This window comes from Falco rusticolus, chromosome 11, assembly GCF_015220075.1.
Source record: "Falco rusticolus isolate bFalRus1 chromosome 11, bFalRus1.pri, whole genome shotgun sequence".
Taxonomy (NCBI): domain Eukaryota; kingdom Metazoa; phylum Chordata; class Aves; order Falconiformes; family Falconidae; genus Falco; species Falco rusticolus.
The window spans coordinates 30,260,480-30,288,241 of record NC_051197.1 but is presented as its reverse complement, the minus strand read 5'-3'; the positions used below and the strand labels follow the sequence as shown (position 1 = coordinate 30,288,241).

Sequence of the window (27,762 nt, the reverse complement as noted above, 5' to 3'; positions counted from 1 at the left end):
CTTCTGTAAAGTAGTTTTGTCCGTATGGTTTAGTCCTTTGACCTGGGAAAAGAATGTATTTGAGAAGCTTGTGGTGTTCTTCGGGACTTATTTAATCCTCTGACCATGCTGTATGATCCTTGGAAGTGATGATATACACATTCCTACAAAGCTATAGGGCATCTAGCTTTAAAACAGTACTAAATACCAGTTTTTTAAAAAAAGAACATAATAAATTGCTTTTTACTTTCTAGATTGAACCTTCCATGTTGAACATTCTAAAGCTTGTATGGATCTTATTTTTATGAGAGCCAAGTGATTCAAAGTGGTATAGGCTATTGGTCTATAAACCCATAGATACTTAAAGGCTACTACATATTGCAGAGGGAACACCTTAAATGGTATGTGATTCATAAATGTTACCTGCAGGGAAATATGGATTTTATGTATAAATTGATGTATAAATGAATGTGTGATAATTACAGAAATGTAGATTCAGAAGTAGTAAGAAGCTGTCTTTATTTGCAATATTTATACACTTTTAAGTAGATATTTCGATTAATATTTCCTTCCATTTGCAAGCTAATGATTGTACATGATGGTAAAAGTTGTAAAGAGGCTATTACACCCCTGTAAGTTAAGCATAAGTGAGCTAAGGTCAAATAGATAAGGAATTGCACATTGTAACCAAATGAGATCTGAAAGTGTCTATTAAGAAACACAATGGTGAAGTGTAATGCAAGGTACAGGAATCCTTGTCGAAAGGAGTAATGAAAAGAAGACTGAGCCTTTGTTACCCGTATTCTTTTCAGTAATAACTGGAAGTATCCAGATCAGAGAGTATTGCAGTGCACGCAATATTTTCTTAAATCTTGTTTTCTAGCTGCAATAATCAAGTACAAGAAGTGAGCAGTAGTATCCAAAGCCAGTACCCGCTCCAAGTCCAAAGTGGATAAGCAACTTTAAGAAGTTTAAATTTTAATCTGCATCAGCTGTATATTGTAGGAGTTCAAGAACGGAAACAGTAGGATTGTTTTATTAGTCTACTATGCTTATAATACTCAAAAAGGAAAAAACCCTTTTCACCTATCTTAACAGCTAGAACTAGATTTTATAAAATTCCATAGCATGCATAGTATAAAACTAATCTGGATTTTCTTTCAAACTGATATTAATCAGTTTAATTGACTATAAAGTATTTGATTTATAGCTTCCTTTTATGAATCAATGAGAACTAAATTCAGTCTATCTGGTACTTCTCTTGTCGCCCATCCTTTATCTTGTTTTATTTCTTATTGGTCCTCTCCATTTCACCACCTCTTCTTGTCTTCATTTCTGTGCCTTCTGTTTGTTTCCCTCTCTCCTGCTTTACATTTTCCTCTGTCCCATATTTCAGTCCCTACTGGCTGCTTATTGTCCATTGACTCTTCAGCCTGGTCTGATAGTCTGATAGAACTTTCTTTCCCATTTTGTTGTTCACCAGCCTGTTGTAATCACATTTTTAAAGTACTGGGGGTCATTTAATCAGAAGTTGAAGCCTCTTCTTCACCTCAGGCAAGTATACGTATAATGAAGTAACAAAATTTCATGTGAAGTGTTTTGTCTGGAAAGCCAAAAGGAAAACAAGGAGGAGGAAAAGCTCAATCAAGGTTACCCGTTCGCTGTAACCTTGTCTCTGTGTGTTACCCTTCATTACACAGCAAAAGCATGCTTGCAGTTGCACAGCTCTGGGGGATGCCTTTGCAACAGCAGCTTAACTTGATCTGTCTTGATTTATGAGTTGTTTTGCTGGCAGTGTTGAGAGGGCCTCTGAAGTCCTGCGTACCTTCCTTCCCAGCCAGACCTGCTAGGCCGTGGGAGGGACCTTTTGTGGCTTTCCAGTTTTCCGTCATACCCGATTACAGGATGCCTGTTTTGTTACTACTTCAGCCCCTATCTTTTTAGATATTCTTGGAGGTGAAAAAGATACAGTGACAGGGAAGTTACCGAGTCAGTTTAATTTTCTGGGGTTTCTGTAGGTGGCTTTTGGGTTTTTGCAGACTTTGCAGTAGTACTTGGTGTGTGAGAATTAACTGTGTATACAACCTTACTTTAAAAATGAGGAAGTGGTTTTCTTTGTGTTAAATACAATGGTCTAGTAACACAGCAAACAAACCTTCCAGATGATAAAATTGTGTTTAATTGATGGTGACCCTCGAAAAGTATCGTAAGAAAGTACAGTTGACTTCAGTCCAGCTGTGGGTTTTTTTTCTTGGGGGTGGTGTTTAAACCTCACCGGTTTAGCTTTACTTAAATGTTACATGGGTGCTAGCTTTTAATAGAGACCTTAACTGAGTAACATAGCTGAGCCATGTTATGACTGCAAATGTGTGGAAGGTGCTTCTGTAGCATTAAAATGAAGTGCTGTCTCATGGTATTTTATTCCAGTGATATCCTTTATATGAATGGATTATCATCTCTTTGTGGTTTGTTTTCATTTTATCATTATAAATTTGTTTTATTCTTCCATGCCTGAGGGCTTATACTGAACTTAGTTAATTGCATCTTATGATGATGAAAGTAGCTGTTTTCCTGTGTCTCATGGATATTCCTTGCTTCTTAGGGGATGGGGAATAACTGATTTTCCTGTTTGTATTGCTCAGTGGCGTAAATGTCAGAGGTGCCAAGAAGGGCAGTGTTGGTTCATGTGGAATTAGCATATTTAAACAGATTCACTCTTGTTTTGTCATGGAGAGTGTATGCATAGACATTACAGAAATTTCGTTTGTGTGTAACCTCTGGAAATGAAGGGATTCAGTAAGAGATAGTTGTGAAGTAACAGTATTACCTGTAAACACAGATAACCTCCCCGTTACAGTCAGAATAATTGGAATAACTAAACTTCATCATTAAATAAGAGGTGGACATAGACTCCTTTGTTTTTTACAAGGAGGGACAACAGAAGAATATTCCTGAAATCTGCTTATTCCTATGCAATGCTTATATAAAGTGCTTGAGAAATCTTCGGATACGTTAAAAAGCACTATACAGAAAACTGATAACATTTGAAACTAAGTTAGGATTATTTTTGTGTGCTGTGCTGTCTGCACTGTCTGGTCTTTATTGTTATGACCCATATGTGGCCAAATAAATACTTTCTAATGCCAGTACTGTATTGATCTAAATCTTAGGAGGCATTGAATCTAAAGTGAATTTCAGTTTTCAAACAATAGGAATAAACTAGATCAATATACAAGGGCAAAAATGGAGCTTCTTTTGATGATTCACACACAGCCCCACAGGTCCCAATTACACACCGAGCGCTGTGGCATGGCTCGCCCTTTGCCATATGCAGTGGTTACACTGCTGTGTCTCAGCTGTGAGGAGTGGGACGGCAGGGGTTTTGGGGCTTATGCTGAATTCAGAAATCACCGTAGCCTGAAAATGCTGGGTTTGCTTGAGAATTAGAGATGCAGTTAGAACAAGCCAATTGGCATGCTGGTTTCTAGCACCCTGGAAGCTGACAGGCTGGAATGCAGCTTTGCAGAAAAGGACCTGGGGGTCTGGATGGCACAAAGTTGAACATGAGGCAGCCTTGGGCCCTTGTCACGTAGGGGGCCAATGGCATCATCCTCCTGCATTGGGAGGAGGGTTGCCAGCAGGTTGAGGAAGGGGATCCTCCTCCTCTACTCAGCACTGGTGAGGCATACCTGGAGTGCTGGGTCTAGTTCTGGGCTGCCCAGTGTGAGAGAGACACGGACATACTGGAAAGGGCCAGTGAGAAGTTGAAGGAACTGGAGCATCTCTCCTGTGGGAAAAGGCAGAGAGAGCTGGGACTGTTCCGCCTGGAGTGGAGAAGGCTCAGGGGGATCTTGTCAGTGTATATGAATACCTGAAGGGAGTCTGTAAAGAAGACAGAGCCAGGCTCTTCTCAGTGGTGCCCAGTGAGAGAGGAGAGGCAATGGCCATGCAGAAACCTCCCCCTGAACATAAGGAGAAACCTTTTGACTGTGGAGGGTGAGCAGGCACTGGCACAGGTTGCCCATGGGGTTGTGGAATCTTCACTATTAGAGACGTTCAAAAGCTGTCTGGGCATGGTCCTGGGCAATAGCTCTAGGTAGCTGTGCTTGAGCAGGCAGGTTGGACCAGATGACTTCCAGAGGTCCCTTCCCACCTCAAACATTTGTGATTCTCTTCCTTCCAGTATTTTTCTTCATTAGTTCATCTAAAATTGTATCCAAGACTTCTAGTAATAAGCTCAGATATCGAGAAGTCAGTATGAGCCTAGGCAGCATCTGCTTAAACCTACTTTCAGCTACATGTAGTGCTGTCAGGAGGTGGAAGTCCCTGTGTGCTGCATTCCCTCTCCTTGTAACTGGGAGAAGATTTGAAGAAAGGGTTAAGGGAGCTCTGTAGTCTCCCCATATCAGCATCTCTAAATCACTCATGTCTACGATTCATCTTTCAGCAAATTCCAGAGCTGCGTTTGCTGTACGTGCCACCTGTAGTGGCAGCGGTGGTTGCTCAGCAGAGACCTGGATAACTGCCATTTCAGCAGCTGTCTTCAATGTCTTATGCGCTCTCAAGGATCCAGTGAAGAGATGTACATGAAGTGTTCAAATTGTAGATTAATAGAACTCTTTTTCATAAATTTATTTTAAAAGCAGCAACAAAATAGAAAAAACCCTTATAGTCAATGATATACTAGGCTTACATAACTTTTCTTTTTAGTATGATGTTGTGGCATCCCCATAATTATTTTTGTGTTAAGTATAAAAGTGTTTGACACACATTAATTGCTTATTTATGGATATTATCACTCTAGATTTACCAATGAAGGACTTGATGCTCAGAAATAATATACAGTGTTCAGTATCTCCACAGCTGAATCAGGCTTTAACTGAGGCAGGCATGAAAACCATGTGCTTGTATTTCTGTCCTTTTCCCTAACCGTCTGCCTGTTCCCTAGCCTTCATCTTCTGCAATTCACTGTTTCCTCAGGCTGCATAAAGACTTTAAGATCTTGTCGAAAAGTGGTTTTGATCTTCTATTCTCCCAAAGAGCCAGAGTCTTTGGTCTCATAGTCTGATGTCAATGCTGAGTGATACAAAGGGCTGTCAAGTCAACAAAACCACCAGATTTTGGATTTCTTATATAAAGAATAGAGAAGATCGTAATGGGCTTGTTGATCTTAATAGTTCTGGGAGATGAGGGGTTCAAAAACTACATACTTCCAAATAACAGGATGCTTTCACATTAAAGAAGGTGTGAAGATGGTGTTGTAAGAGCAAGTACTAAAATGAAAGCATCCAGATGTCAAATGAGAGGTAACTGGGAGGTAACTCAGTTGTAAAAAAAAATAATGTTTTTACTTATTGTAAAGATTACAGCTCGCCGTAGGTCTTGCTGAAATGTTTCTGCCTGGATTATTGAAAGAACTCCATTGTTAAAGAAAATGAGGGGCAGACATTTCCTTTTTGAAGAAATAAGCATCACACTTCAACAGCTGCAAGCTTAATAAGCTTTTCAAAATCAATGTATTGGCAAATCTTTATCTGCATAGTGCTGCAAGGCTTTTCCTCCTTGTTAAAAATCAGCATCACTGAACCAGATAAACTTCCTTGATATTACAGCATTTTCTCTTTTTTATTAATATTTTGCCAGCAGCAAGCAATACAGATGGTAAATTGTTAGGGTGTTCTAGGAGGCCCTGCATATAGAATACTTTCTTAGACCGGGAGTCACTTGGCTTGTGAAGGAAAAGTCAAGCAACTCTGGAAGGCAGCTCTTTCTTTAAAATCATAAATGGACCAGTTATATGGATCATGCCATCTTTTGATTGCCAAAAGAAAGTTTAATTTCAGAATTCATAAAAACATGTTGAAAGAAACACTGACTAGACAGGTATCTACTTGGTCAGTGATGCTGCAGGAAACTAATCTTTTTAAGGCATCAGCTTTTAGAAAACTTTGCCTTTAAAATATTTTTTTTTCTTAAACAGTAACTATTTTTCTTTTTTGTGCTTCTTGTAGCTAAAATGTGAAGGCACTTGTTTAAAATTGAAGTAAGTTTTGTAGCAACATCAATTAAAGTACATAAATAGGAGTCAGGAATTCAAATATGTCACCTTTTCCATTCGCTGTAAACAGTTTCACAGTTTTCCACAGCCGTCTGATCCTGCTGCAGTTAAGTATTGTTTGTTAGAAGCAGGCCTTACCTTTCCAGTTGCTTCTGGAAATTACCCAATGACTTGATGGTAGAATCAGAAATATTTGAATTTCAAATTACAGATTAATCACAATAACATTTTTCCAACCTTTGCAAATGCAGTTGTGCCTCTCACAGAAGAGACGTAATCAGAAACCTAAACTAAAAATTGGCAAACCAGAAAATTGGGCAAAATTAACTTGCTACAGGGATAAATCTGTGGGTTACCTTTTTACTTGTCCCTTTAGGAGATAGCGCCTATACACATTTCAGAGAAAAAAGGTGAAATGTTGATGAGTAAACTGGATAACATGCCTTTTAGTTGGTCTAATGTATCTTCATGTCCTTCGGAGAGGCCAACCTTCCTAAGTCATAGCTATTAAAAACAAGAGCAAACCTAAGACAAAACCCAGAGCTTAAAAAATTCTTTTAAGAAAAGAATGCTGGATATCATATCTGCTAAAGATTGGGTGACCCAAATAAAGCCCCAAACATAATAAAATGGAAACTGATATACTGTGATATCTTCAAAACAGATGTGCATGGCCCTTCATGCCAACTGTACATCATATGAAAAAAAAACCAAACAAAAAAAAAACCCCACCAAAACCCCAAGCCCCATCAGCTAGTGTACAGAGCACTTTATCTCTTGTGGGAGATCAGGGAGCCTTCAAGATTAGTGTTTAAGAGTAACTTTGAATTCACAGCATAGCATGCCGATGGCAAAAAATTGAGCCTGCTGCATTCAAAAGTTGATCTCTTGCCCAGCAGCACAAACAGCGTTTTTCTTTTGACAACATCTTTCAGAAAGGATATGGCAGAGTAAGAAGAATAAATTATATATCAGTAGCATACAAGAGAGGGAGGGTGTACAGAATAGGAGAGGGAGAAGGAAAACAAAACACAAAGATCATAAAGGTCATGGATATTTTTTGTTTTTCAGAACAAGAGAGTGTATGCAGAATTGATCGGTTTGTGTCTGATCTAGTTTTGCTGTGATTTTTTTACAGAGAAATGTCATCTTGTCTGTTGCTGATTGATGGCTCAACCCTGTTAAGATCTGAGCTGTTTCTGCCTTACCTCTGTGACTGCTACAATATCACTCTCTTTTATAGCCACATACAGAATAGTATTTACATAGGTATCTTTATTATTCTAGTCCTGCCTTTTTCTTCTGTGCAGTCTTTAAGAATATCTTGGAGTTGTCATTTTCTATGGTCCAGATCTACCTTGTCCAGCAGCTTGTAGCTGGAAACTATCAGCACCAGCTTCTGGGAGGGTTAAAAACCTCATGCTGGGCAGCTGGGCAGAGTGTCCTTGTCACAGCTGCTCCTCCACTCAAGTAGTTTTAAGATTGACTTAAGTGTTGAAAGAAATAAAACTACAGCCTTTCGAAATGAGCATCATTGCCCATTTCCTTGGCACTCAAATGGATGATCTTATAAATAATGGATCAGGTCACAACAAGGTCTTGGCCTGTCCACTCCCAGTGGTACTGTATCTAAAAGGATTAGGGTCCCAGCCCGCAAGCTTTGTAAAAAATTAGAGAATTTGGTATTTAGAAGCGATAGGCAATTTTGTGTTCTTAGTCTAAAAAGGGACGTGTTGTAGATGCTTTTCTTGGGATCCTGTCTTGGGAATTCTCAAAATTTGAGGCGTGGAGCAGCTGCCTCTACCTTGTCAAACACAGCTTGAGAAGAATGGGAGATAATTTGATAAAAGATGATGTCTGCTTCCTTGGGCAGAGCTATATTAGTAATCCAATACATTATGCTGATGAGAGAGGAAAGCCTTTGACACTAAATTTAGATCCAGGCGTGACCTGCTGGAAGCCCAGGACTGCTTAGATTTGAACTATTGATTTGGCCCCATGTCCAGTAGGACTCTTCTTTCTTTCCGCTTGTAGAAAGCGGTTTTGCCCAAGCAGCAATAAATACAGCTGATAGTGAGCCAGAATTTGCAAAGTTCAGCTGGCCAGTGTATTTACTGAACTAACCTAAATATTATGTTCACTTTTAATATCTTGATATGTAACTGTTAAAAAAAAAAATTCTCTAAAGAATAATCCCCTGCTTTTTTCTGTTTCTATTTCTCTGTTAATTAGTACTGTTTGAGTATTATATGTTCTCAGCTGAATAAAACCTGATGATGACTGAAAGAAAATCTATTTGTAGAAAATAACTGAACTATAAGGTATGCATTACAGAAATGCTACAGAAGAACTGAGCATAAGCCGTATGTCTGTATTCAATGTTTTTAAAAGGAAGAGCTATCGATTTTTTTTTTCTTCCAAATACTGATTGGTAGGGAACCTGGGATTTTCTTGGATCGCACATTCTACTTGGAGGGTTAAAAGGTGTATGGAAAATGATGAGGGGAAAGGGGCTGGTGGTGTGTATATATATGCTGGCACAACATAATGTCAGGTTTCAGTGAAAGCATGAGTTTGTGGGGACACCATTAATAACGGGGGGCAAAGCTACATGCCAGTTACGCAGATCATTTCAAACCTCAACTGATTGACTCATCTATTTTCTGTGGTTTGTATTTGCTGCGTGTTTGTGATTATGTTTTAGAGAATTTAAAGTTATTAGTCATATTCCCCTGTGGACATGTGTGGAAACTGTAGAGGACCACAAAGAACCGTAAGGAACAAAACGAACAATATGCAAAAAATCTGTTCCTTCAGCAGAACGCTTAGGGTACTGAAAGTGTCATAATGTCTAATAATGTGCACTTGGCAAGTCAATATTTAAATTTACAGCTTTTCAGGATTAAGAGGCATAGATTTATTGAGGGCACCTCTAACTCCCGCTATCAGCAGATGGTGTGTTTCCACATCATCTGACTCTGGCGAAACAAGAGTGATGAGCACCTGTGGCAGCCTGGGAGGTTTTGCTTTCCATACAATGTATAGAAAAGTTTCAGAAATGTCTAATCCTGAAGGAGCATGACACACCAAGATTTCTAGGGCATGGTAATTTTAGAAGTTGAAACCCCATTTTGAAATTATTTTATTCTTTTTTTTTTCTTTTTTTCTTCTGTTTTGGTTTTTTTTTTCCTTTTTTTCCCTTTTTTTACTTTCCTTATAATCTGGATTCTGGCTATTTTTAGCTAGTGAAGAGATGAAGCACAGGTGGGACAATGAGATGCAAAATCAGTTCTTTGAACCTCACCAGAGTTACAGACCTTTTAAATGGGCCCAGTCAGGTGAACTTGTACTGAGCCTTCAGCATATACAAATCATATTGTTTTCATATGTAAACATATTTGATAAAACCAAACTTTGAAGGAGTTTAAGATTAGAGATAAGCCTTTGAAAGTTGAGTACAATATGAACATTGCCTACCAGAATGTGTAATGACATATTCATTATCACGCATAGTTCCATGGTTTTGGTTGTCTTCTTCCCAGGACCTCTGCCCTGTGTACAGAAGGAATAGTGCTAATCTAATGAGCAGCTTTTTTTTTTTTCCTTTCTTTTCTTTCTCCCCCCTTACTATTTTTCATTGTGTATTTTCATCATGTAACCCTGTGCCTTACTATATGCTATTCAGATCAGGATTTGAGGTTGAAGTTGTTATTTTCCAATTTGGCATTTCTGCAGGATTCATCACTATGGTATTTCAGTGCTTCAGATGTTAATTGATTTTCATCACACCCTACTGAGATGGGGAATTATTATTAACCAGGGAAATGGAGCACAAGGAGATTGAGGTCAGAAGTACTACTCAGTTTGAATGCCAGGTTTGACACACCTGTGACCTATTGTTTTTTTTTTAGTATTCACATGAAACTCTGAATACCTTTAATTGCAACTGTAAATAATGCTGCGTTTCTCCATATTGAGCCAATGGCTGTAGTACAGGCAGCTGTATAGTAAAGAAAACGCAGGTGATCACTTGTGGAATTCTTTGCGTAATTGGTGTGCCTCCTTTCACATAAGTAAATTTGGGCAGAAGTGGGGAAAGGATCCAAGTCAACACAACATTGAGATGTTATGCCCCAAAAGATTTTTCTTTCTTAATACATTTTTCTGGCTTGTACCATACCTGTCTTCCAGTTCTTGCAACAAAGGAAGCAAGGCTGTACCTACAGGACTCTCTTCTACTCCCTAACTGTAACTCATCACTAGAATGTGTACGCCTATGACGACAAATGAGTAGAGGTCCTTTTTGGAGAGAGTGTGAAATGTTCTTTATTAAAAAATAATCCCTGATGTACGCGCATTAGGGTTGCCAATTTTGAGTGCCTATGTACCCTTAATTTTCTTTTAACATTTATTTAATATAAACGGTTTTCTGTTCCCTTCTGTATTTCTATGTCAGTCTGCCTTCTGGCATCAAGTGTCCACATTCAGAAGCATCTTAATAGTTTAAAATGACAGCACTGTCAGGGAGTCAGTATTCCAATGCAGTTGCTTCACAGTTGCAGAAGTTGAGCTGTTTTAAAAGTGAGACGACTCAAAGTAGAGAGCTTGTTCAGTAGAATGTCAGCTGTCATATAGTTGACATATGAAGATAATTCTTTTCCTCAGTAGAATATTGTTTCTCTGAGTTGGCAGCACAGAAATGATTATGAGATGTGAGAAAGATTATTAGAACTCTGAATGCTTTGATAGCCATCTCACCTTAGCCTTTTTTTGTAATAAATTAACTAATCATGACTTTCAGAAGAATAAAAATAATCTGAAAACCTTTATTAGGATAACTGTAAGCTCATCTGCTGTGGTACTCCTTGAGAGAAGCGCTATCAGCAAACTCTACCTGGAAAAAGGTAGAAATGTAACCAAAATATTTTTAATGTATTTTAAGAAGTAGTTCTACACTTACCTTCACTCTAGAGTAATTTCTTGTTTCTGTTAAGATTCTAGGTTTATCTTATTTCAGATGGATGTTGTCTTTTGAGAAGGCATTAATTCTCCTGTTTTTCAGCTGAGATTTTATTTTTGGGTCGGTTTTATTGTTTTCCTTCAGTTTTTTAGAACCATTTATTGTTAATAATGCTGAGTGAAAACTCTGCTTCTGTCTCCTCCTAACTCGGTAAAAATGAATTTGCATTTGGGCCTTTACACAAATACTTTTTGGTCCTATCTGGGACATCTACCCTGTCAACTTCCAGTTGTGCTCAGTTATACATTTGCCTCCCAGTTCAAGGAAAGAGAGAAATCCAGGGAAGTCAAACACGTTCTGTGGCTTGACAGAAAAGCGATATATGTGCTGGACGTGGTGGCCTTCCTGTAACTTTCTTTAAAACGCCTGGATCTTTTCAAACTTGTGCTGAAGAATTAATATAACAGGTTTTTATAACGGACTCGAACTGTGCTGTATTGGCGGATCTTCAATGTTGTTTAAGGTGTTTCCTTACAATGTAGCTCAATAGTCAGATAAATCTGCGAGGATGACTGCAGTTATTTGGCCTCTCTTGTGTTTGAAAGCCATGTGAATGAAGATACTCATTAAAGAAGTCAATTAGAGAACTGCTTGTTACTAAATTTTTATTATTATTATTATATATTTTGTTGAGTGTGATTTAGGCTGTATGGTTAGTTTTAGTTACTGATAGTCGCACGATGCTTAGATGTCCTGAAAATTGTGATGATAACCCAGTGAAAGCTCAAAAGTGTGTTTAATTTCTTCAGCAATATCCATTAGCATAATAAAAACATCACCTCTCTTTGTAAGCTTTCCTTTTCATAGCACATAACAACATGCCTGGTACTTTACAAAATACAGCTTGTGTCATTACTACTTGTGTCTAGTACTAAGGATGTTATTGTCAAACAAAGGGGAAGCAACAGCTGAGATCACTGAAAATTAGGACAGTGTAAATGGATAAATTAATGATAGCAAAGATTCAGAGAAGCAGTGAACTTTAGAGAGAGATTTGAGAGAAGAAAGAGGAAGACTTCTATGTGCAAGGACTGGAAGACTGTGCCCAGTGCAGAGAGGGATGAGGAGGAAAGATAAAGCCATAGTTTAACATGGAGGGTGGAAAAAATGACAGGGTATGAGAAAACAGATGAGAATAGAAGATAACTAGATTAAATAAATAAATAAATAATAATAATAAAAAACCCCATGACTTCTTTTTTTTTCTTGTCTGTGATACTCAGTTGAGTGCTCTTATCAAACCTGTTAAAGTGATGTTTATGCTTGTGATGTTTATGCTTGTTGCGACTATAGCTGTTTCCTTAGATGCCGTTCAAGTGAGTAGAGAAACACGATGATGGGGTTTCCCCTCTGGGGTCCTGACGCAGCCCGGGGTGATGATGCCTTTGTGTGCGCTGGTTATGGGTAGTCCCAAAGGAGGCTGTGCTGGGGAATTGCTGTGGACTGCTGGGCAAGCCCCCCGGGCAGCTGCCTTACTGTATGGCATAGGCTCACAGGAAGGGCTTTACAGGCTTGGGAAACTGCCCAAATTCAGGAGATCACCCAGTTGCTGACTCCTGTAGGTGTGAAGAAGCTTTTTTATGGGGAGGCCTGGATTACAAACTGCAGTTTGAGGGTTTAGGAGCTTTTCTATAGCAGATACTTTGTTTTCAAAGTAGAAGTATTTATAAAGGATTTATCTTCTGAGTCACAGATGAGGGTTCTGTTGTTTTTTTCCTTTAGGATTAAAAGGTAGTAGAGAAAAGCACCATTTGATATTTACCAACCTAAAGAGGTACTATCTCATAGTGAAGGTAACTGAACCTGAAGATAATTGATTAACTGGTGTAGTTTCAGCTCTGACATTTTGATACCAGTTCCTCATACACACAGTGGTATTACTCAGGTCTGATTGCAGTGATTTCCCTCATTTTATAGAAACGCAGTATTGTAAGCAATTGCTTCTTTTATCTGCAGAGCTAGGTATGTCTAGGGAACAGCTCTGTTGCCTAAACGTGGGCATTTGGTGTCATTTTAGCTGTCTTTGTATATGCAGATCACCCACATGAAGCTTGCAGAGATGATGCAGCACTTACAACAGACTTGTATCCTTCTGCAGTAGCAGCTCCTTACCAGGCGTTATCTTTGGGCTTCTAAAATGGCATCTGACACCAGTGTTAAGGCACCTGACCTTATCCTTAGGTGCTAGTCAATGTAAAAGTGTAACTGAAAAAGAGATGGTAGCAGGGAAGGATATGGGATTTATGGGAAAGTGCAACAGTTCTGATACTTCATCTGATTTTGTTCTTTTAAAGACCATTTAATGGTAAACTTTTGAATGTTTCAAAGTAGTAGTTCCTATTTGTAATTGACACCGCTTTTATGGTAAATGGATGTACATTTAAAATTATTACCACTGAGCTTGCAAGAGAGAGACAGTCTGATTTTCTTTTTTACTCCCAGAGAAATACATAAACATATGTTCTCTAGTAAAAATGCACCTACAATTAAATAACTAGTCATTTCCCATGAGTTTTAAAAATGAACTGTAAGCCTGAAGGACAGAAAACATGCCACGTTGCTCTTGTTAAACTGTCAAATTATTACTGCATATGAGACTAGAGGATTTTCAGTTTCTTCTCAAAGCATTTTTGGAGGATGAGTCAGTAAAGCAGTTATCTAATGTATCCACGTTGACTGCACATTGAATTTTATATTCTGTTATGTTTAATTACACTGTTACTGGGCTAATACCTCGGGATTTTTCTCTCATTTTTTTTTTTTTTTTTTTTTTTTTTTACAGGATTCTGCTCAAGAGAGTGTCATTACACGAGATATTCATCGTACGTTTCCAGCACATGATTATTTCAAAGATACGGAAGGAGACGGTCAGGAATCTCTATACAAAATCTGTAAGGTACAGTCAGTACTCTGAATTTTAAAGTGTCTTCCATATTTTGCTATGACTGTATTTTGCTCTGCTAGCCCTGTTCTGATCCGTGCCACTAATCAATAAGATTTTAAAGCTTTATTTAGCTTGCATGTGGAGAATGTACTCTTTCTGCAGTACTGGATAGCATGCAGTACTTTTAACAACTTAGCATTTTGTATCTCCTGAAATGCATATAAGAAGAGCAAGGCTCAAGCTAGCTTTAATAGTGGGCAGTTTGATATTAGAGGTCTGCTTCAGTAGAAGTGTGATGTAGAAGAACTTTTTTTGCTTTGCTGGTAGAGGGGTTTGCAGAGGAGGAGAAATCCTCAGAGCAAGCTCTGCTATAAGCTTAAGCAAGAATGTCTCTAGATAATTACATAGAAAACAAATTAGCTGACCATTCCACAAGCAGTATTGTGTGCATAACTTTTTCACTCTTAGTTCTCAGATCACCTCTGATCAAAGAAAACTCCAAATTTTTTTTTTTCCAATTTGCACATAGGAAATTGAGGTACTATATGAACAGATTTGTCCAGCTTGTACAGACAGACTTTTGCTGCTCAGGAGAGATCCCGGAGGTAGAATGTTGCATCTAGATAGGTAGTTCTCTTCTCTGTCTGTCAGCTGCAGATTTTATTGTGCTTCTGGCAGTCAGTTTTCATTTTACATATTTCTCTACATGTAGAATAAATTATTGCCTTAGACAAAGCCGTTTCCACTTCCCTTCCTTTTCCTTGTTACTCTGTTTCCACCTCCAGTTGATTAATAGACAGAAATGATGGAGTTGTCATAACAAGCAGAAAAGAGTGTCCTGCCTTTGGGATATAATGATACATATTCCCGTTCTCCAGAAAAATTCTATGGTGATACTGACTCCTATTCAAACAATAATTTGGATGACTGTTAAATATAGCTGCTTAGGTTACATATATTGAAGTTCATTGTCATGAGCAATTCCCATTTAAAAAAAACCAGTAAAAAATAAAGGAGCAGAGAAAACTTTTAACGACTTATATCTTGCTAATCTTGGAGGGCTCTAAAGGGCTACAAGAAAACAGTTCCTCTGCCAGTCTTTGAAAAGAATAACTAGCATAATGCAGGTAATTGTGGGCTTGTCAGTTTGATACCAGTTAAGTAAAAATGATGGAATAGCATTCAGCTTAGCAAGAATTAAATGTGATAAGTGTATTATAATGAATGCCTATGAGTTTACTGAAAATAGATCTTGACAAGCTAATAAAAAATACAGGTTTCATTGGTGACGGTAACAAGGTAATTTTATCAAAATTCCGTTGTGTAGTCTGTCATCAAAAAAATGCTTAAATGCTGGACAAGTTAGAACATGAACAAGATACACATTAAAGAATTAAAAACTAGCTAGCTAGCAGGTTACTATACATCAGCACTGAATAGATGCATTTCAAACAAAGCATCGTGAAGATCACTTGTTCATTCAATGTATTCCAGTTAGTCACCTAAAAGAAAATAGAAAAATAATTTCTGATACAGATATCTTGATGTCACAGAGAAGGTGGCAATGGTGAATGATGAGGTGTTATATGACGTATTGATAGATCAGTTTTGTGTAGGAACTGAATGACTTGAGTAATTTGGTATTTTCCAGTTGCTGCAGCTGTTTTTGATTACTGTGTCCTGAACTAAATCATTGGAAAGAGTCTGTAGAAGTTCCATGAGGATGATGAGAGGATTTGGGAACGTACTTTGGAAAGAAAAACATTTTCATGCATTAGTATCTCAGTCTATTTTGTTTAATAAATAGAAGATAAAGTAATGAATCTGTCTGAACTAGAAACAACTTAAAGGAATTATCTGTCTAGCAGGCAGCTTCACAGAGGCAGAGATCCCAGACCTTCCTGGATTTTCTGTATTAAAAGTGAAGAATTTTACTTGTCTTCCAAAGCTGGGAGCCTTCCCTGCTCTCAGGGCCTCGACTGCTCCTGCAGAGGAAGCTGCTGCAGATGTTGTTCCTCTTTCTTGAAGGATCTTGAAGTTCTGGAGCAAGGCATGCCAACACAGAGGGGGTCAGGCAAAAATACCGGGAGGCCTACATGGATGAACAAGGAGCTCCTCGACAAGCTCAAACACAAATAGGAAGCCTACAGTGGGTGGAAGCAAGGGCAGGTAGTCTGGGAGAAATACAGAGAAATTGTCTGAGCAGCCAGGGATCAGGGTAGGAAAGCTAAAGCCCTGAAAGAATTAAATCAGGCCAGGGATGTCAAGGGCAACAAGAAAAGGGTCTATTGGTATGTTGGTGATAAAAAAAAAAAGACTAGAAAAAATGTGGGCCCGCTCAGAAAGGAAATGGGAGGCCTGGTTACTGGGGATATGGAGAAGGCTGAGGTACTCAGTGATTTTTTGCCTCAGTCTTCACCAGCAAGTGCTCCAGCCAGACCACCCAAGTCACAGAAAACAAAGGCAGGGACTGGGAGAACGAGGAACTGCCCACTGTAGGGGAAGATCAGGTTCAAGACCATCTAAGGAACCTGAAGGTGCACAAGTCCATGGGACTTATTGATGCATGCATTGGTCCTAAGAGAACGGATGGTATCCATCATATTTGAGAAGTCATGGCAGTCCTGTGAAGTTTCCACTGACTGGAAAATGGGAAACACAACCCCCATTTTTAAAAAGGGAATAAAGGAAGACCTGAGGAACTACAGGCCAGTCAGTCTCACCTCTGTGCCTGGCAAGATCATGGAGCAGATGCTCCTGGAAACTATGCTAAGGCACATGGAAAATAAGGAGGGGATTGGTGACAGCCAACATGGCTTCACTAAGGGCAGATTGTGCCTGACAGATTTGGTGGCCTTCTGTGATGGGGTTACAGCATGGACTGATGAGGGAAGAGCAACTGACGTCATCTACCTGGACTTGTGCAGAGCATTTGACACTGTCCTGCACAACATCCTTGTCTCTAAACCGGAGAGACATGGATTTGATGGATGGACCACTTGGTGGATAAGGAATTGGGTGGATGGTCACACTTAAAGAGTTGTGGTCAATGACTTGTTGTTGAAGTGGAAAACAGTAACCTCAGGGATTGGTGTTGGGACCAGCACTGTTTAACATCTTTGTTGGTGACATGGACAGTGGGGTTGAGTGTCCCCTCCGCAAGTTTGCTGGCAGTACCAAGCTGTGTGGTGAGGTCAACACACTGGAGGGAAGGGATGCCATCCAGAGGGACCTTGATAGGCTTGAGAGGTGGGCCTGCGCAAACCTCATGAAGTTCAACAAGGCCAGGTGCAAGGTCCTGCACCTGGTCAGGGCAATTCCAAGCACAAATACAGGCTGGGTAGGGAATGGATTGAGAGCAGCTCTGAGGGGAAAGGGCTTGGGGGTGCTGGTGGACGAAAGGCTCAGCATGGCCCAACAATGTGTGCTTGCAGCCCAGAAAGCCAACCGTGTCTTGGGCTGTGTCAAAAGCAGCGTGGCCAGCAGGTCGAGGGAGGTGATTTTCCTCATCTATTCTGCTCTTGTGAGACCCCACCTGCAGTACTGTGTCCAGCTCTGGGGCCCCCAACATAGGAAGAACATGGATCTGTCAGACTGCATCCAGAGGAGGGTCATGAAGACAATCACAGGGTTGCAGGACCTCTCTATGAAGTCAGACTGGAAGAGAGTTGGGGTTGCTCAGCCTGGGGAAGAGAAGGCTCTGGGGAGACCTTCTAGCAGCCCCAGTGCCTGATGGGGCCGACAGGAAAGCTGGGGAGGGGCTTTTTACACAGGCCTGTAGCAGTAGGCCAAGGGGAATGGTTTTAAACTGAAAAAGGGTAGATTTAGATTAGGTATTGGGAAGAAATTCTTTACTGTGAGGGTGGTGGGACACTGGCAGAGGTTGCCCAGAGCAGCTGTGAGTGCCCCATCCCTGGAAGTGCTCAAGGCCAGGCTGGACGGGGCTTGGAGCAACCTGGTCTGGTGGGAGGTATCCCTGCCCAGGGCAGGGGGTGGAACTAGATGGATCTTTAAGGTGCCTTCCAACCCAAACCACTCTGTGATGCTGTGATCTAGATCAGAGGCCTGTCAGTGTGTACGTCAGGTTAAGGACTGCTTTTCCCATGGAAGCATTTTGTATTTATCTGCAGTTGAATGACCTCTGCCACTTTGCCACTTTCTCTTGATACGAACATGTTCTGCATAACATCTTTGCAGTCAGCTTTTAATTTACTGCTCCAAACAGCATCAGCAGTCTTTGTTACTGTGCTATTTTTTATGTAGTCTGTAGAATTTGTGAATATTTTCACCAGCATCAGCGCTAGCACGGCTTTGTGTAAGGTTTTGGGAGTGACCTCACCTTCACTCTGTAGGTGGGAACTGTTTATTCCGACCTTTTGCTTTTTCTGTCCTTTAATCAATTATATGAGTATAGAAAAGGACCTTCTATGGCAGCTTAGTTCCCTCAGAAGCCTTCAGGAAGGGATCTTGTTGAAGGTTTGCTAAAAATCTTAGTAGACTCTATTGACTGCCTCATTCTCTTATATGCTTACTGGTTCAAAGAAGGCTTTGGGAAGCATCACTTCCTGGTAGAACAGCCATATCTAATCTCCAACATTGAATTATTCATAAGTTTACTAATTTTATTCTTGACAGTTTCTACCTACTTGCCAGTACTGAGATCAGATGCAACTGCTACATAGATTTGTAGGCAGCAACTTTTCCTTCATCCTTGCAGAGTTTTCTTAAATGCTTATGGGTTCCCTTCTTCAGATGACCGGTCTGTGGCTGGGTCTGCCTAGACCTTGAGTTTATGATTGATGTAGTGAGTTTTAGAGAAATATTGTTAAAACCTAAATGATTTGCTTATAATTTTGTCATTCTGTTGGAAAAAAATAATCATCTGTGTTGAAAGTAATTTTGTGGCTGCTTTATATTACTAGAATAACTTTGAACTGAGGTGCTATGCACTCATGCCCTTCTTCTAATATGAAAGCAAGATATTTGAAGAACAGGATTATTGAATAAGGCTAGAAGAGTTCTGTCCTCAAGTGGGAGGGTAAAAAAGCTGAAGAGCATTTTCTTCGTTCCCCACTGAAATGAGAGATGATCTGAGCTGTCAGATAAAAAGGAAAACCATTAAAAGCTCACTGCCTCATGTTAACAGGTCTGTCAGTTTTAGTTCCGTCTCTTAATCTCTTCTTCAGAACAGTAGGAAATCAGGAAAGATGGAAACTTTTTCAGTTGCAGAACATTTATGTGACAAAGTATCTAAAAATAAAGTTTAAGGCTGACAATGGTGATAAGGAATGAAAAGAGTTCCAGATTCTAGATTGGAGATTTCACTTGAGGACATCTCATAAACTAGATTGCACAGGGCAAACATCTTTAGGGAAAATACTTCTGTTACTTGCATACTTTCTGTTTAAATACTATGCGAATTCCAGCTCTGTTTAACGAGCTCATTCTCTGCCTTACAATGCATAACAGAATAGTACTCACAGCCTACTTCCATGCGTGCATATGTAGTTAACAGCTCGATGCTCCAGGGAATCAAAGCACTTGGCAGAATTAGTCCTCTCAACTGTTTGGAGTGTATGTAGTGCAGAATTTAGCGTGAGATGCGTTTTCTCTATAATTTTCTGACTAAGGTAACTCCTATTCAACGACCAGCCACTGTGACTTTAATAGGAGAAAGGGTGTATGTTGCAGGGAAATCCATCAGGTTAGCTGGGTGAATGTTCTTGCTGGGCAAACTGGAAAAATAGGCACGAGGCCTCCCTGTTTTTCTAAAAACGGTTGAATCACTTTTCAGAGACTCAAAGCTGGTGTTAGTGTTTTCCAGTAAACAAAAGCATTATGGATGTATATGACTAATTTTTATCACGATATATTTTGTTACTAAATACTTACCTAACCTTGGTTGATCAAATGTAGTGTTTTTCCTAAGCCCAGTCACTCTTGCCTGAAGGTTTTAGGTGCAGGATAGATGCGATAGTTGGGTTACTGTAAAACGAAACACGCTGGTTTACTTGTCGTTCCAATGTCTGTCTGTTTGTTGGTACGCACATTAGTAGAGAGAATAGTAAACTGTTTTTCTAGCAAAGCTAATACCGAATGGGCTGCAATAGGCAGGTTTGGGCTTTCTTTTCTGTATAATTGAAATGTGAAAATGTCTTGGAATTGCTCTTCTGTGACCAGTAGCCTCTATACCGTGATAAGCTGCGAATGATGGATTACTCTTTGGCTCATCCTTCAGCGTGGCAGAGCTGCTGCTTAGTACTGTCCTGTAAGCTGATTGTCTAACTTTCATCCTTTTTTTACATTTTCATTTCAGTTTCATTGTAGCACCTTTTTTGAGATGATCACCTCTTCTCAGCATGCACAGATTCTTCCACATTTTTCAATCCTTAGTATCTCCTCAGATTTACAAATGGAGAATTTCAGTATTTGTCCACTTTGGTTTAATTATTTGTCAGAGAACTGATCTCTTTCTTTCCTATAGGAGTAAATAAATTCCTAAAATTTGCTAATTTTAGAATAAACGTAGTAGCGTAAACAGGATCAGTTAAGAATTTTTTTTCATCTATTTTTAGTTATTTATTTTCTTTGCTCCTGGGTTGAAGAGCAATTTTCGTAAATATTGTTGTCTTGTTTCATGCAAAGGATATTTTACGTTATCTTGTCTTCTTCCATTTACATATTAATAAGGTTTCTTCTCCATGCGTCTGTGCTCAGCACGGGAGCAGCAGTACTGGTGTTGCATATGAGGTTTCTGCTGAGACTGTACTAGTGAAAAGGTCAAGACTGTGAATCTTGGATGCTGGAAGGAGAGTAAAGGCTTTAGCATGTTCGGAGATCTGCCTGAATAAATGTGAAGACTTATTCATTCTCTCAGCTCTTATAGCTCTGGAGGAGGCATATTGTATAACATACATGTGCCTCTCCCTGATACTCAATAAATGAGTAACTAATTTCTAAAAATACAGTTTTCAGTTAACACTGAAAGTCTTTGTATAATGTGATACATCCTAAATGCTGCAGTCGTAGGAATATTATTACTTTCAGACTGTTAGCCTTACAATAAATTTAGGTATGGAGTTTTAAATTATACTATCACTAAAATTATTCAGCAATCAAACATATTGTAAAATACCTTGTTGCTTGAGAAGTCTGCATCAAAGTATGGATGTTTTCTTGACACAGTCTGGTTTTCAGATACCATGTAGGTCTTTTAACTGTACTAAAACAGACTTCAGCACAGACCTATGTCTGCATCAAACATAGAGTAGATTCCTTAGATCGTTTCTATCATCTGGTATTGACACAAAGGTGAAGTAATTAGAGCAAACGAGGCTTGTCATTCTCTCCCAAAAAACTTGCATTCAATTCCTGTTACATTTTCCTTTTTCCTGAGACACAGATGCTGGATATCTTGTATGGCTGTTAATGAGCATTGTGCCAGCGTGCCTGTCACTTTTTCAGAGGAGTGAGTGTTTCCTGTGCCAGGAAACGTTATTACTGACAAGAGAGATACTGTTATTGCAGATAAGAGATGGGGATCTGTGGAGCCTCTGCTCATACCTTTCCCTCTGCATTACCGCGAAGAAGGGCGGGGGAAGTGGAAGCTCTGGAAATAAAACCTTTGTACGAGGCAGACACTACAGAAATATTTTTCATGAGCTCTCTTGAGTTTCTTATATAATTGCAACGTTTAGTTTCTAATGTCATTGAGTTACTATGGAAAAAGCAAATTGGCAATGTGATTGTAAGCTGGTGTTTGCTAGTTAGTGGTTTGCATTTCGTTAAGTACATTTGAACCTTCAGCAACTGTTAAGCGATAGTTTTCATGCTTATGAGGATGCAAAATGATGAAAAACATTTCATTCTGGAACTTGAGATATGCTCTCTACTCTTCAGTTTTAAAAACTGCTGGAACTTATACACATTAGCTGCAGAAATCCCAAATCTGGGGTTTTAAATTCAAGTCAGCAGTCTTTTCATTCGTCTTTTAAATGCTACTTACTTGGAATTTTTCTGTCTACAGAAGATTCTGATCTTGGGAAATTTTCCTCCATTAATTATTTTAGCAAAGAATTTCTGTCCGTCTCTGGATTCTTCATTCACTTTCCCAACATGCATGTGGTTCTCTGTCACTGAGGAGACCGTTGCTTCCAAAGTATTCACTTTCTCTAACGGTGTTGTACTAACAACTGTGTAGTAGGTCTCTTCAGAAGACAGATAAGTATTAAAAAGACATTTTAATTCTGTAAGATCTTAATTTAGTTAAAATGAGTGAAAGTAGTCTTCAAATCAGTATCTTCATTAAGTCCCATTTATGAGACAGAGAATATTTAAAATCTCAGTTAACTAGTGAATTGTGATTGGAAGTTCCCCAAGAGATTAAGAAAATAATAACTTAAAAGACCACAGCATCGTCATAGGTTGTCGTGGGAAAAATCCTGTTTGCTTGAAATTACAAAGTTACAACGACTGCAATGGAAATAGGGGATTTGGGATTTTGCTTTGGTTTTGTATTTCATGTGGAAAGACAAAGTTAATGCTCCTCAGTCCCTTTAAAGGATAAATCTTAAATAATTAATCTTAGATCTTTTGTTAATAATACGATATTATGGTGGTGGCTGTAGGTAGCATCCTTATTTCTGACGTCATATTTCAGCAGTATCAAGTCCCATAGGTTACTTAAAACTGAAAAAGTATAATTGGAAATGTAATGTGCATAAAGCTCCAAAAACCTCTTTTGCTTTGGGCAAATACAATGAAATCATTTAGATTTTAGAGACTTCATTAAAAAATAAATCTTTTGTTGTCAGTATTACGATGCTTTGACTTAACAGCAGAATCTTTCTCAGTTTTATCTAATTCCCGTGTAGCACTGCAGTTAGTAGCCAAGTATCTGATAACAGCTGCTTTTGAAGATCAGATTTTGGGGGTTTGGGGAAGGACCTGGTGGAAACTAATTTCAAAAAGCAAGCAGATCAAGTAGTTAATATTTTTTTCCATGGTTGTTGGTTGCTTCGAAGGTTTGTTAATGATGATGTTCTTTTACTTTTTACTGTTCTTTTACTGTCCTTCAGATGAATTTATTTTATATATCCTATGTATACCTGTGTCCACTAATTAATTTGAAATATTTTTTAAAACCATATTATCCAGTACTTACTGATTTGTAGTTCTGTAGATCACCTCTTTTTACAAATGCTTCAAATTTGTCATCTGTTCTTCTGATTTAATCAGCCAATTAATGGTTTACCAGTTCACCCCCCCCCCCCCCCCCCCCGGCTTTTTGGGTGAATATTGTCTGTTCTTAATACATTTTTAGTATTTTTATTCCTTTCAACTTATCATCTCTTCTGATACTCAGTTGGAAACAGGTCCTTCAACACATCCCCTGTTGGAAATGGCTGGATGACAACCTCTGTGATTCTTCTGTAATAAAACAGACACAGGGAAAGTTCCTGTGGATTTTCTGCTCTAGTTTAAATACAGCTTTTCTACCTTGATCATATATTTTCCAAGCAGAGGCTTTGCCTTCCTGCTCTGGATGTGTTTGAAATGGATGTATTACTAGTTTTAATGTGTTTAGGAAGTTGCTTATGAGAAAATTTATTGGTCTTCATTCATATTTTTATACTGAACATGCAGAGTGAGGATTTTTTTGCACCCTCCCCATTTTTCCTCTTTTGCCATCATTTCAGCTTGCTTTCACAGTCTCAAAAGGAGTATCTTTTTATTTCTGATAAATTTCTGTACTTTTTAACCTATGTCCATTTTGGAGACGGTTTGTTTGTTCCAGTGTGTTGGTTTCTCAGTAGTTATTTTAAAACTTGTTTGGATTAATTTATTGCTGTTTTCAGCAAATTATTATCTATTGTGCTGATAGTGCTTCTCACAACAGAGAACCCATACGTGCTGATAATTTGCTATTGATTTTTCAGTCTGGATTTTTTAAGTAAAGTAAAAAATGTCATATAGTACAAAGAAATCATAACTCCAGATGCATTATTTAAAATTTTACACATCTGTTTCTACACAAGGCTAGCGTTTCAAAGGCAGAAATAACACATCTTTTAGGAATGCTACAGAAATAAAATATTTGACATCAATGAACTAATAGATTTTGGAATAAGTAGATAAAGATTCATTATGATGATGATTAACCAGTGGATGGTTCTAATTAGTCCTATGCAATATTAATTTAAGTTTTGAAAGTAATTTCTGTTATTTCAGAGCTTAGTAGCTAAAGAGTAATTTTAAATGAACTTTTTCTGAGTGAGCATCCTTTTTTTCCAAGTCAGGTTTTGTATTTGCTATTGTAGACTTAAGGAGTTATTTTTTATATTTTACTTTTGTGGCTAGAGCTGGTTTAAACTAGTAAGCAGATTGTGATGGTTCATTTAATATTTTTCAATATTTTTTGTGGCTAGTCTTGTATTTGCTTCACCATTGAAACTGAGCAGTGGATTTGGATTATTTTCACTCAGATTTTAACTCATCCCATCTAACGTACTTTAAAAAATGGTAAGCAATATAGACAAATAGCAAAAAGCTGTAAGTCACAGTTCAGTTTTTCACAAGCTACAGACATAATTGGAAATGTATGGGTTAATTGTTTATAAACAGTGAACTGTAAAGAAATACTGAGGTTGTATTCTTTACAGAGATCTTCTTTTCTGGAATCATGACAGAATTCCTTATAAATACTTCTTAGTTTTTGCCCATCAGAAAGAAAAAGGAAAGATGGTGTAAATTTAAATGTTTTGGCCTCCATTTCAACATTTCTGGCAGAAATTATCTGCAATTATGTTAATAGGTTTGGCTGGAAAGGGGTTGCATCTCTTTTTGAGACACAATTCTTCTTACATTTTGAAGAGGCAGCTAAAATATTGTACGATAGACCCACCAGCGCATTCACCTGCCATCGTTTGTTCAGGCTCTCTGTGCTCCTGTTCAGTGAATTTGCAATCTTGAGTTCATTCAAGACTTTAAAAAAGAGATAAGCACGGTGTTCCAGTTTGAAACGTTCTCATCTGTAAACGGTCGTGGGGGCAAAGCCCATGTTCTGATTTTTGTGGCTTGTTCCTCCCCGTAGCTCTGACCTTGTGCTTTTGCTTTCCCTGGCTGTAACCTTAGTACCTTGCTTGTTCTCTCAGGATGTCTCTCCCCCCGATGTCAATCCTGCTGCTGCTTATACTTTCACAAGTTTTCTGAAATTCTTAACATCCTCTGACATCTCTTTAAAAACAGTATCTGTCTTCTTGTCTCGGAAAAGTAAGGGGGGAAGGAAAGGTTAGTTATTTTAGTGTTGTTTTTTTAAGAGTAAGAAAAAAGTACTATGTCAGTCATACAATAGGAAAATGAGTCTTGTTTGTTCTTCAGCATAACAAGGAGATGAAAAAACTGTTTCTGATGAAATTTTCAGGCTAGAGCAGTTCTCAGTGGTTTTCTAACAGCCAGCCTCAGGTTCTATACTTCCGTGATGTCAGAACTTGTGTTTCCAAAACCAAACAAGCATTCCCCACAGCACAAGCTAACCTGGTTTTTACATCATATTTGTTTTATCCTTAAAGTTACATCATTCCGGACCTCAGCAGAATTATCCTTGATTTAGGTGAAAGGAAATTACACCCAACTCTTTTCATGCTGTTCAGAAAATAAAGACAAAAATACACCGATATGGGATCTATGGGAGATTGAGAGTGATCTGTAGATGTTTTCTTAAGTGCCCTGAAAGCCTACGCAAGCACGGTTACAGTTTCACTCCCTTTATTATTTCAGCCCGCATTGCATTATGAATTCTGAATAGCTCATTGATTATAGCACATTTTGATAATGCCTGTGTGCATTTTAAATATATGTTGACTTTTCTTTTTTCTAGGCATACTCTGTCTATGATGAAGACATTGGCTATTGCCAGGGACAGTCTTTCCTTGCAGCTGTGCTTCTACTTCATGTGAGTTAATTGCAAAATGAAAGCTTTGATATTTGAAACCAAAGCAGCTTTAAAATCAGTAGTACTGTAACATGCTATTTGACAGATATTTAATGTTGTTTATTTGCCTGTATTCATTTTCCTATTGTTGCTTTTTGGCAAATAGTGACTAATGGGTTCTATCTTTATGAATGCCCATTTCCTTTATATAGGAGAAATCCATTAAATTGTCAAGTACTTCTGTGTCAAAACCTGAAATTAATTTGTTACATATTAATGTTTTCTTTTAATGTAGTTGTCAGGTAGGTGAACTCCCTTTGGGTTTATGGGGAGTTTAACTTTGGGAGATATTCTTGGAGCAGCAAACAAGAGCAGGCAGTCTCATTAATTTTCAGTCAGCCTTTTTCTCCTAAGGACATTTTATAATGTCTTTTGTGTGAAAGCTGAATTTTAACCTTGATATTTTTGCCTGTAACCAAAACCTACAAACTTTGATCTGTTGCTTCCTATATATACACATCCATGTATATATAGAGATAGATAGGTAAATACATAATTTTTATATTTTGAAGATGCTTTAACTTTTGATGTGTCAGTGGAAAAGCAGCAGATTCATGTAGTGTGGGTATCATAAAGAGTATCTGAATAAACCACCCAAAACCCCAACAACTCTTAGTCAGGCTCTTGCCTGCTTTTTTTGTCAGGCTTTAATTAATAAATTTTTGAAATACACTTTGGATTGTGGTTTTGAGTCAGCTGGTGGTGGTATAGATGTTACACATATGCTTCCTAAGGCATCAAGAATTCAAATTCAGATTAATTTAAGTGTTAATTCCTGGTGAGATCTGTGACTCCATGAAGACTTAAGGAGCATAATGTACAGTGACAGTGTTGCAGAGAAGCTTTAGACTCTTTTAAGGATAAACCTGAGTTAGTCACATTATTGCAATCCCACATACCGTGCAAATTAGCTTATCTAACAGTTATTTTGCAATTAACTTTTTACCCAAAGAAGGATTTTTAAGTTCCATTGGAAGAATAAGCCATTTTCAATACCAGAGTTGTTTAGAAATGAGTGGGTGTCGCATTCTTAACATTTGACTAATACTTCGGCTCCTCTCACTTAGTTGTGTGCTGTCATTACTATAGAGAATCACCTCTGTTTCTAGTCTTTCTGGAGTTAGAAGAAATTGCCCTGTACGTTGGGAATTCTAAATGGCAATTACACTCATTTTAATATGCCCTTTATAACATTTGCTTTCATAATAGGATATTAAACTGAAATAATCAGAGACAGGGGGAAAGGGAAGCAGTCTCAATGAGCTCATGTAAGTTGGGAGCTTCCCAGGATGCCCTCAGACTCTTTGTTTTTCTCAAATTCTCCAACCAATCTGTATGCTGTGAATGCTTGTAAGACCCTCTCTAACTCTTTATCTTTGCATGGATTTCTGGACCCCTTCCTTTCCCTTTTTTTTCTGGGACAGGATATCCTTTCTCTTCAGTGTAGATATCTTTCAGGGATGGTTGGGTAGCCTGAACCTCCATCCTGGATTTTTGTGGTTTTGCTGCTTTGGTGAAATTCCTATCAAAGGTGAGCAGGTAACTTCTAATTGCAGGGGAACAGTGTTGCCAACTCTAATCATTTTACTGTAAGTCTCACAGTATTTAACTTTTTTTTCCTTGTTGTCTATTTTTGAAGTCATTGCTATGTGAAAAACTAAAATTTCATTTTAAAAAATTGTAAATTTTTGGCTTTTTTTGATTCCAAAGAAAAGATAATTAGGGGCAAATATCTAAATGCCAAAAAATCAGAACAGAAATGCCAAAAATATGTGTTTTGCTTAAATAAAATAAGAAATGAAAACTTGATTTATGATTTTAAATTCTTG

At 38.3% G+C, this 27,762-nt stretch overlaps 1 protein-coding gene across 8 annotated transcripts in view; it reads left to right on the top strand.

Annotated features, from left to right (window-relative positions):
• The window catches only part of RABGAP1L (RAB GTPase activating protein 1 like), a 262,694-nt gene that overhangs the window by 131,307 nt on the left and 103,625 nt on the right, over nt 1–27,762 (top strand). For 7 of the 8 annotated variants that reach the window (XM_037404169.1, XM_037404168.1, XM_037404172.1 and 4 more), the window contains 2 exons: nt 13,840–13,953; nt 25,820–25,894. In XM_037404169.1, the coding sequence (XP_037260066.1) occupies nt 13,840–13,953; nt 25,820–25,894 (189 nt within the window). Of the gene's footprint in view, nt 1–9,781; nt 9,787–13,839; nt 13,954–25,819; nt 25,895–27,762 lie in introns of those variants that run through there. The other variant, XM_037404174.1, reaches the window with a different exon arrangement.